Here is a 12,351-nt window from a genome sequence, read left to right as displayed (position 1 = left end):
AATTCAAATTACACATTCAGTTAATAACTTTTCTTTGTATTAAGCTAATAAAAATGGAACAGACCAATTAATTTTAATTCCAAATGTGAATGAAAAGCTTACACAATGATACACCTCTCAATCACATGAACCTCTACTTGAAATAAAACAAACTTGTCACAACCTCGACACCTTAAAAACTGATTTTGAAATTTAAATCATTTCCTACTTGCAGAAAATGACAAAAGTTGTAAATTAGAAAGCAAATTAAGCAATTATTTCTGATATTAAGTCTATGTATTTTTGTATCTACAAATTCTTAATTTTATAATTTAAAAATGACTTGAAAAACTGCATTGTATTTAGCTGTGTGAACCTTAAAAGATAAGACTCAAAACAACAGGTTCACTAATAAGACATGCCTAATTAGCATTAAGACATTTTGGAAACATTAAAGCTTAGATGCCCGTTATTTTATGGGACTAAATAATTACGAAAAGTAAATATTTTAATTTGGAATTGCATAAGTCCCTAAACAGTCACTTCTCTGGCTTGTGTTTAAAACACTGCACTGAAACCCTTGTAGTTTACACTCATTTTCTAATCACTATGGAATTACAATAAAACAAAAGAAGAATTTGAAACTTTCTCCTCCCAATTAACTATTGGTTAAATAACTTGATCACAAGTTAGATACTATCACACTATTTCTGTGTACAGTATTTCAATTTAATTCTATGTTTGACCTGTTTAATCATGTGACTGGCCAAGGATACAAGGTTTTTAAAAACATAATTAATTTTACTAGTTATTATACTAGCTAAATCTACTGCACACGCTTTTCCCAGGCATAACACTTATTCCTTCTCAAAGTTTAGTTCAAATTCTAAAATTAAACTTAAATTTCATGTGCTTGTATAATAATTTTCAATGACATTCCTTAAATTATTGTAGAAGTAAACAAATCTTTACTAAAATACATAACAAAAAATTTACCCTTGGGTATCCCACACACCTTAACATATTTGTGAAAGGTCCCCACCCACCCACTTTATTACTTTTATATCAAAATTAACAACCTGGAGTTAAACAAAATCAGAATTAAATAATGATAATGCATAATGGTAGTAACAAGGGAATACCCCAAAATTTTACAATCTATAAAGTTCAAAATTGAGACTTCAAATTCTTTTACCTGCAAGATTTCATATTTGATAACTTGTTTAATAGACTTGTTACACTTAACTAGAATTTATTTTTGACATTTATAAGCTCAATAGTGCTTAAAGCCTAATTTATTATTATGATCTACTTATCACTTAGCATAAGCTTATGATGTGCCAATCAAGTGGGAGGGTAAACTTTTTTTTAAACTGGAACTTGAAATAATGCCTGATAAATTTATTTTTATGGTTGAAAAATTTATTTAAAAACCATCAAAACACCTCAAGACATTCCCAAATACAAATAGTACACACAGACATGCACAAAGTTAGTGTGAAACACAAGTCTCAAAGATTTATATCCATCTGAACAGATGTCCTTTAGGTAGGTACAAATACTAATAGCATGTCTTCTTAGCTCCAAGCACTTCAATACGAACGTGTTTTGTAAAAATAACGAATGACCATCTAATGTTTTACTTTTCTAGAAACTTCCCAGTCAAAAAAAAAAATTGCTTCTTTAAAACTAATGTATTCTTTGGTCAGGTCTTTAACAGGTAAAGACAACTCTAGACTTAAGTCATTTAAGTTAAAAAAAAAAACACCAATGTGTGCACACATGGACAGATATATGAAAACATACACTAAAATATCAAATTTTGTGTGGTATACTTACAGTGCATATCCCGTTCATGTTCATATTCAATGAAAGCATATCCACGCGGTTTACCTGTGGTGTTATCATGCACAAGAACAATCTGGTAAAAAGAAAACAGGGCAAAGCAATACTTCAACTGTAAAACCAAACCAATAATGTTTGTTGTTCTTGTTTCACAAATATTTCACTCATTGTAGTTAATACACAGCAAATTGTGAAGTAAGGCAATATATTGTCCACTTTGTACATTTAATTCTAAACTTCTTTTACCTGTGCATCTGATTTTAAAATTTTCTTAAAGAAAATTAAAAAAAAAACAGTGGTCTGAAAACTGCAAAGAAAACAAATATTGTGACAACTTGTGTAAAGTTTGGATACATAAGGCAGAATGAGAATTATACGAAACAGCCAAGATATTTTAATAACAATAGCACATAATGCAGAAACAAAAAACTACTAATAACAATCCAATAGAGATTAATAAACTTCACTCTTGGCCATGACCCATGCATTAAGCATTACTTACATTTGTAGTTTGGTTGGTTAAGCACAAAACTACAAAATGAACTATCTATGCTGTGCCAGCTGAATTAAAAACTTGATGTTTAACACTATATGCTCTCAGACATACCACTGAGCTAACAGAGGATGAACTGACAACTTGCACTTCTAACATTAAGAATAAAGAAACTCTGAGCATCTATTCTCATTTTGCATAACTCAATTTTGAAAGACATATATTCATCTTTTTACAATGAACCCATTATAACATGATCATAACACATTTGTGCATTTTAAGTATTAGCACTATAACTTTTGACAACCTTGTAAACACTAACAAAATTTGAAAACATAAATTAAGTTTTTTTCATGCCAATATTTACCGTAAACAACTTTGTTTTTCTTATGAAAATACTGCTTCAAACAAACACCATTAGAATAGGTAAGAAAATATGCTCGTGTACTCACTTTCTTAATTGGTCCATAAACTTCAAACTCCCTTCTCAACTTAGATTCAGAGGAGTCATAGTTCTTTGGAAAGAAAATAAGTAAAAAAAATAATTGAAAACCTGTTCTAAAACAAAGTGAGAATAAACATCATTTGAAAATCTAAGCACTTATAAGTTTAAAATATATGAATTTTGACAACTCACTTTGTAAAATCTGCTACAAAAGTTACTTTAATTTAGAAATTCATTATATAAAACTGTGTACCTACTATACTTTAACCCTATAATTTCAGCTAACTCTTTAAACCCCTTTCTGCATACATCATAATAAAGTTAAATTCAAAATCGAATTAAGCCACTTTAGTTTGAATGTATTTTAACGAAAGTATTATTAAAGTAGTTTATATAATCTTTATTTTGAAAAGAAACACCTAAAAGAGCAATTACAAGTTCTTTTGCTGCAAATGATCCACTCATGGTTGCTAGTTTACACTTGGCACTATTACACATGATACTGCAAGATATTAATGTAGACTGTCTGCACAGAGGGTCAAATTAAACTTCTTTCTTTCATTAGTCTGGAAAACTTCCACAAATTTCACAATAAGGGTTTGACATTAACATTTCTAAGCTTAAGGTCAGTCATGCTCACTTACAAAGTCAAAAATGTTTTGCCAAGAGATAACTTGAAGTTGTATTGCATGCTGATAACCAATAGAAAGAGCCCATTTCACATTATTCAGTTATAGCCTGAACAAACCTATACTAGTGTATGGATTTTTAGGACAAGATAGAAAAAAAGCTTAGTTCATCATTCTTTTAAGGAGTATGTAGTTTTTGGAAAGTGTTTCTCACTTTACATGTATTAGTTTGTTAAACAGCCAGATGTCAGTTTGGTTTTCCACTGATAACCAATAACCTTTACGTATTATTTGTGTTTATAAATACATATTTCAAAATTTTATGATTGTATACATTCAACTTGATGTAGTTTGATTTGTGAAAATGCCTAAGGAAGATAGCATTAATCACGTGTGCGAGCATTAATGAAAATCTGTGGACAACCTTTGCTCCGTAAAAAATATAGAACACTGTGGGGTAAGGTTGGCATACCTGCATCAAGAATAAAAGATAATGAACTGGAAAGCAAAATTAAAATTAAGCTATAACTGAAAAGAGAAAAATGTGAAATTACACATCTGAGAAAAACAAAATTCAAAAGTATTCAATGAAAATTTAAAATAGTATGTTCATATTTCCATTTAAAATTTATATATTTCATTGCAAGTTGATAATATATATCCAGAGTTAATGATATATGCAAATATAACCACTACATTCACATTGGTGAGTATTTTCTAGATCACCAAGAAAAAGTTAAGACATACCTAGAACCTACTTTGTATTTTTTAAATATTTTAATGAAACAAACTACTATCTAAAAAACTAATACTCACAATCCTTGCCACAAATAGTGTTTTATAAGGATCAGATGTCCCATTGGTATCATTATGTGGATCCCCTGAAAGTAAGAAATAAGATTTTAATCATACTTTCTACAGATATTTGGAACAAAATAACTACTTCACTTATGAATAAACAAATTAAAAATTCTAGATTTTGAGAGGTCTAAATTCAAAATCAATATTGAGTGATTGTGGTAAAATAAGCAAGGTTGTGTTTTAAGAACACTACTTATACTACATACCGTTATAAAATAAATCAAAACTATTTACATAAATTAACTTGTGCATGCATGTGTACAGGTAGAGAAGTTTTTCAAACTTCATCTCTATCACAACAAGTCATGTGTCACATGCCAGATCATCAAGTTTGTTTACTTGCATTCAAAATTTTATTGAACTATTTTATGAATTAATGTCAGCAACTTCGGTATTAAATTGTAGATTATAATTCAACTTTTAGTATTACATTAAAAAAAAAACTAAAGTAAAAAATGAAAAGAACACACCTAAATACCAATCTGTGTATGATGTGGTATGTTAAATCCACACTGTTTAAAATTTGATGTTTGTGATGTCAATATTCTAAGTATAGTTTCATACAAGTTACCAATACTGAGAAGCTAGAATATAAAATAACCTCGTATCTTATTTGTTGAGACATGGTTTATGTACAAAGTCAAATACAGTGGCCCTGCTCACCTCTTTCCATTTTGGGAAACAGGTCCTTTATATACACTTACTTCAACACACGAATAACTAATTGAAAGCTCGAAATGTCCCCCAAGTCACTTTCTCAGTCATTTTAAAGTAATTGGAAGCCATCTGATTCCTGTGTCTTTAAACTCAAATTAGTGGAATTCTATTTCTATTAATATAATCATTTAAGATTGTGTGGTAATTTCAAATGTATATACAGAACCTAAAAATGTTTCACATCATCCATTTCTAAATAGTAATACACACACACACAATACATAATAACGAAATGTGACTATTCACTAAATACTAATCTGCTAAAGCATAGCCAAAAGAAGACAACTTTTAAAGACTAAAGGTCAGTTCTATATTATTGGCTATGATAACAAGTGCACCTGAGGCCACATCAGTACTTCTGCTGTGTTAGCCAAAAACAAATGAAAAGTCAATACAATAAAAGACAATTATACATAAATATACAAGATTTAAGGTATTTAGTCTAAACATTTATATTTGTTATAATCTTTAGGCATTTTTAGAGCAAATAATATTTTTTTAAATGGTGGTTACAAGGTCAGTTAGGATAGAGAAAAGACAAATTTATATTTTTACTAAAAACAAATGTTTGAAATGTATTTTAGGTTTTAGAGATTACACAAATAATACAAGATTTTTGGGGCAAAAACGTTTTAAATCATAACATGAAAATTACTTTGCATTTGTACTAGTAACGAAACAGACTAGATATTTTCCCAAACAAATCTTTAATAAAAGTACTTGATTAAAAATTCTGATTCTTTCATGTACAAAAGACTTACAATCTTTACTAAAAGTCTACAAAACGTGAAGGTACACACATTGCATCAAAAGTATATCATACAAAACTCACTGCGAAAGGATTAACACTCTAGCTACAAGCAAATCAAAATGCACATGAACATTTTAAGAACTAACATTCAAAATAACCTACTACATTACCATTGTATATGAATAAACTTTGCATACAAATGTAATTAATAAATCAAATTTTATTATATAAGAACTTAACTTGAAGAAAGACCAACAAATGCAAATGTTCCAATTCTCATAGTAGAGAATACCGAGTATTTTAAAACCTTAATATTATTTCTTTATACAAGCATGAACTAAAAAACAAAATCAGACACACATGCCATGCCCACCTTTAACAAATTACCAATAATAGTTCTCTGACGTTTTATACATTTATAACCAGAGAGCCAAGATATTATAAAAGTTTAAGATACGACTGAAATCCAATATTATAACATCAGAAAAAGAAAAGGTTATTGAGATATGCACATATACAAAAAACAAATTACACACAGTAACAATGCATTCCAACAAAGCTCAAATGAAGCAATACTCACATAAAGCAATATCTTGTTCCAATTTATAAGCTGTCTGTTCGGCTTTTTCCCTTCTCTGTAAAAACATAAAATGTTAAAGAAAATTGAAGTTTTTTTTTTTTTTCAAACTTTCCTCTACTAAAAATATTTTTCTAATCTTAAAACAAAATTAATACTACACAACCAATACCAACAGTTATATAAAAACTGAAGCGTACTCATTAAAACTCAACCCATGGGGAAAAAAAAACACCTTCAGTTTAAAAAATAATTTAGTATAAAGACAAGTAATTGTGTGCAACTTATATAGTTAAAAAATCACTAATTATTAACTTATAAATAACATGCAAACTATACAGAATGACATTACATGAAATGTTTGTAATGTACATAAACCAGAATGGCAAGTGCAAGGAAAATGTTTGCAAAAATTAATTAATTCTAAAGATCTATCTCCTAGAAATTATTGATCCTAAACTTGAAAACTCCATGGGAAGTAAAACCTACCACATATCACCAAATCTAAAATAAACTGAAAGTTCTAATATTCAACACCTAGAAGACATATCCAGATGGAAATAAAATGTGGTCCTTTTTAAAACCAAACATCTCTACAAGGAAAAACAGAAAACATTTGTTATTCAAAACAATTTCATTTTACTCTAACATAAATATATTTTACTTCAACTTCTCTCTGGTAACAAAAATTTCGAAACAGTATCAAAGATAATCTGTAAAAGAACTAGTAACTTATAATTAAAAACAAAACAACCTCACTAGACACTTAACCTCATTGCTATGAGTTACTGGTCAAATGCCATGTCATATGTAGACATGCATCTAACATTTTATTCATAGATACATGTCAATAAGTTTGGTAACTGCAAATTATAATTCAAATCTAGCATGATCCCTACTTAAAAGTAAATAGTTTAAAAATTATGTATCCATTTTTGTGTGTCACAGTATGCTGAATGCAGCACTGGTTCAAATTTGTATTTGGACATCATAAAAATTCAAAGCTGTAATTTCTTTCAAATTAGGAACTAAAATTACAGATATTCACAAGCTAGAATTAAATATAATAACCTCCTATCTCTTCTATTTGGTGAGATATCACTAAATAATGAATGAAACAGTGCACCTACTTCTGTCTCCAATGCATGTGAACAAGCAAGTCAAAAGCTCAGAATATCCCCACATGTGGTTCTGAGCCTTTGTAAAGTATGTTCATGACAAATTTCAAACAAGAAAGGTGAGTCTTTAAGTAAGTTTGAAAAATTTTTTTTCTTGTATCCAAAGAGAGTGTTATAATTAAGATTGATAAATTATAGTAGAATTGACAATGTAATTTATGATTTTTGGCAATTTCAAAATGTATATACAGAACCTTGAAAAAATCTCATCCTCCACATGCAAAATTTTATAAAGCTTAAAGTTTCTAACCAGAAAAGATTATTTTCTATAATTATTTATTTATTGTTCTATATTATAAAGAAAAGTAACTAAAATTTTAGAGTTATTAAATAACAGTGTATATAGACATAATGTATTAAAATTGAAATGTGACTGTTTTACAAAATATCAGTCCACTAAAAACAGTCAATTCATGTCACTTCATAAAGGTTAGTTTTAATATTTTTCAATAAGGTAACAAGCACACATACACCCCATCATTTCAACTATTATAATGTTGGCCAGGTACTGTTGAAAAGTTAACATACAGTACAATGGTATGAAATTTAAGTTATTTACACTTAACCATTTGTTTGTGTTATAGTTTGTAGTCTTTTTCTGGTTACAAGATTGGTCAAACCGACACATCCTCAAAAGAGTTAGGGTAGAGAAAATAACAGATACAATTTAAAGTTTAGAGAAAACAAATGTTTGAATTGTGTTTGGAAGGTTTTAGAGATTATGCAAATGGCATTCAAGATTTTTGGGGCAAAGCATAGTTTTTAAATTCATAACATGAAAATCACTTTGCACTTGAACTAGTAACAAAACTGACTATATATTTACAATCAAATCATTAATAAAAATATCCCATTAAAAAAATCTGATTTTGTGAGGTTTACTAAATGTCTATCAAATTTTGTGAAGATACACATACAAATCTTCTGTTGGTTACAAACATTTAAACATCTGTAACAACTTCATCTAACCATAAATGCAAAGTTTAAACCATGAAAATGATCCTAAGAAAATCAAATAAGCTGGTCTATCAAAAATTTTCAAACTTATCACCCCTACATCTCTATAAAATGGGTCTGATCCACACATAGCCCCTCTGAAGCTAGAATTTTAATTTTTACTCCTAACATATTATAATGCCAAGTTACTTTCAATCAAATATTGTGTATTATTTCCTTCTCCAATAAACTATGTTGTATACCATGTAAGATCATAGACAAGTCTTTTCATGGTCATGGGTCAAATGTCATACCATCATGTTTGACAACTTGCATTCTACATTTTATTGAACTATTTTATGAATGTATGTCAGCAAGTTTGGTATCCAATTGTATATTAGAATTCAAATTTTAGTATACAAGTACAAAAAACAACTAAATATTAATTTCTGTGTGTTGCATGGCCTGTTGAATAAAAATTTGTTCTAATTAGGTGTTTGTGATATCCAAATACAGTCTAGTATCCTATAAATTAGACTCAGATTACTGATAATGACAAACTAAAACACAACAACCTCCCATGTTCTCTATTTTCCAAGATATTATATTTAGTAATACAAGCAAGACAGCCCCACCCACTTCAATCTTTGAAAATACTGGTTTACATACATATACTCTCCTCAATAGAAGCTCATAATGCCAGTTTTATGCTATTAAAATAGTAACACAAGTGCATACATGCACTGCATTGTTCAACTTTTCTAATGTCAAACACTACTAAAAAGACAAATTTTTTACATATGTATAAATGTTATTAGATTTAAGCTACTTAGACTAAATATGTATTTTTTGTTTCAATCTGTAGGCATACTAGAACAATCAAAAACAATTTATTTCCTAACTTTTATGGCAGTTAAGAGGTTGCTCAAATTGGCCAAACCCATACAAAAAAACAATAGTGAAAAATCAGAGACAAGATATAGTTTGTTTCTAAAACAGGGATTGTTATCTAGTGGTTAGAGATTTCACATTCAAAATTTGACAATTTTCTGATGTATAAAATAATGTTTAATTTTGAAATTAAGAAGTACTTTGCATACTGATTAGTCAACACTGGAAAATAAAAAATACATAAGCAAATATTATAAAATCCAATACTTTGAGTACATATGGTCAACATCCAAAATTAAACATCTTTTTTATCACCACCATTCTACAAGGATCATACTACTTTTTTTCCCATACTTTATAGTTATTTTCAGGAAAATGTTTTTAACAACCCCAAAAAGCATTTTACTATCCTAATCTCTCCCCCAGAAGAAAGCTCAAACATGAAAATTCTAAACTCCAAGATTCTGTATTTAAAAAAGTTCTGAAACTAACCTTTCTTTCTTGCCTTTCTTCTCGTGTTTCAATCCTGGTTGGTGGTGGAGTTTCTTTAGGATCCTAAAACAGCAGCAACAAGATTGAAAAAGATACTTCAGCACAAAAATATCTTTTAATTGCACACACAATAAATCTTAATAGTCTGAAATTATTAGTTCACATACAAGATTAATATTATTGAAGGATCAATAGTCACAAATGAAAGTTCACATTAGTTTTTAGATTTTATTCAGTTTCACCTCAGGAGTTCAAAACTCACCAGATATTAGCTAACAATGCTTTGGTTATTAACCAAAAAAATCTTACATTAAAGAAGATAACCAGATTGCTTGTAAATAGGCAAGTACAACATTATAGTCCAGTATTCACTTTTTTTTTTGTTAATTAAAATACTGTGAAATAAGAACTCAGTTGAAAAATAATTAATACAAATAAACTTTCCACAACTATATCTTTAAAAATTTGTTTCATTAAATAAAATGAAAGGTTAAATAAGTAAGAAACCCCTGGGTACTAACAGAATATATTAAATGTCTACAATTATTGAAATAAATTTGAACAGTACCTAAAACTGTTCACAATAATTTAACAAGATTGGTAAAACCAAGAAATAGTACACTAAAAATATGAAGATATTCATGTCTTTTAAAAAATTTAAGCTACTACTACTACTGTTGGCTGCATAACTATCTGCAATGCAAGACTCCCAAATTTTAACATTCCAAGTCTGTAAACTTACTGTTGACACACAAGGCGACTTGCTACTGATACTATTCAACAGTTAAAAATTAAAATAGATATAAATCCTAATTCAATTGTCAGGAAAATAAATGGAAATGTACTAATAAATGAAAGGAAAGAAACAGAACTCAGGTTTTGCTTCTGATCCTAAATAGATGAAGTTAATGTTTTAGACTTAAGTGAAATGCAGTATTATTTAAAGCTACTTCCATGTTCAATTTTATATATAGATGCACTCTTTAAAACATTACCTAAGCTTCTGCTAGGCATTAGCCACATTGCCATTGGCAAAAAGAAACAGCCTGTGGCTAAAAAATCTAGTGTTGGTTTCGCCACAGTGGTGAAAGATAAGTTTTTGGTCTTGGATGTATTTCCTTTATTTATTCTGCTCAAGTTTTGGTCTTAACAGCTTTCATGGTTTTTATCGCCATCCACGTCATTAATGATGACAAATGACCAAAGGCACCCCCAGCAAGTTGAAAAAAAAGAAACATCTTTAAAAACTACCACTGACTAATCTATATTTTCTTTATATATGTATTTTTATGGTTTCAGGGATATAACAACTAACAAATTAAATTTAAAAAAATTATTACTCAGCTGTGCTAATGATTACTTTTATTTTCATTTCTTATGCAACATGTTTGAATCTGCCTGTGGTACACAAACAATAATCAGAAAAAACCTGATTTTCGTCAAACCAACATATGGTCTGTATCAAAGTGGAAATCCCAAGTTTCATTTGACATGTGTTTGAATTGAGATCATGACAACTCCAAGATCAGACGTCTAAACAGATATATAAAGTTGTTTTCAAAAGGTCAAAGCAATAACATCAACCGATGGTGGGAAATCCACTTCCAAAAGAAAAGACAGCTCTGAAGAAACTGAAGCTTGCAGCAGTGATCAGACTGTCAGTGTGAAAAAAATATATACCCGCAATTTTCACAGAGTTGTTAAAGAAACTTGGTTTTCACAATTTCTTTGGCTGGAACATGTTTCCCAACAAAATACATTTCATTGCAAATTATGCAGGGACAACAAAAAGACAAATATTTATGCTACCACTGGGAAAACTGCTACTACACCTAAAAAAGACGACTTGGTGAAGCATGCACGGTCAGAAGATCATCGCAGTGCAGTTGGATCACAAGTTTTGAAGAAAGACATGTCAACTGCTGCTGTGAATGTGGAGTGTAAAGGTGGCATTCAGGCACAGATGGTCACATTACTTGTACAAGCAAAGGAAGCTATTCCAACTGTGAAGTTTCATTCCCTCCTTTCACTACAAGTATTCAATGTATGAATATTCTATATTCTAGTATTAATAAGATACTTTGTTTCCTTAAAACAAAAGGCAATTTGACAATTTTCTGAAAGTGAAACATTTTGAAAATATCTATCAAAAATTAAGTAGCTAGCCAACTCTTCCAAATATCTGTTTATTACTTTAATTGGTGGTCTAATTTCAAAACACAAGTTCTTGTACATTTTTTAACAGGGAGTGACCTCTCTAAAGAAACTACAGACTCAGTCACAAAGTGGAACAGAGAGCTTCATATACACCCACAGCCAGTCTCTGGATGATATGTACAGTGCCCTAAATCATGTAGTTCAGGATGAAATGCAGGCAGACTTTCGGGCATCGCCTTTCACATTTTTTGCTCTTGAAGCAGATGAAGCAACTGATGCACAAAACACCTCTATACTGATAATTTATATCAGGTATCTTTCATCATTAGGTGAGGTTACAAGTTTATTCCTTGCTGTGTGTGAGCTGACCAACACTGGGGCTAATTCTACCTACAACACA

General features: G+C 29.5%; 1 protein-coding gene across 1 annotated transcript in view; it reads right to left on the bottom strand.

Annotated features, from left to right (window-relative positions):
- The window catches only part of LOC143226434 (U1 small nuclear ribonucleoprotein 70 kDa-like), a 42,817-nt gene that overhangs the window by 18,695 nt on the left and 11,771 nt on the right, over positions 1-12,351 (bottom strand). Inside the window, 5 exon segments of the mRNA XM_076457386.1 lie at positions 1,819-1,900; positions 2,770-2,832; positions 4,208-4,272; positions 6,301-6,355; positions 9,795-9,857. Of these exon segments, the coding sequence (XP_076313501.1) occupies positions 1,819-1,900; positions 2,770-2,832; positions 4,208-4,272; positions 6,301-6,355; positions 9,795-9,857 (328 nt within the window).

The sequence above is a fragment of the Tachypleus tridentatus genome, chromosome 9, assembly GCF_004210375.1.
Source record: "Tachypleus tridentatus isolate NWPU-2018 chromosome 9, ASM421037v1, whole genome shotgun sequence".
Classification (NCBI taxonomy): domain Eukaryota; kingdom Metazoa; phylum Arthropoda; class Merostomata; order Xiphosura; family Limulidae; genus Tachypleus; species Tachypleus tridentatus.
Note: the sequence above shows the minus strand (reverse complement) of the source record. Positions and strands in the feature narration are given on the sequence as shown.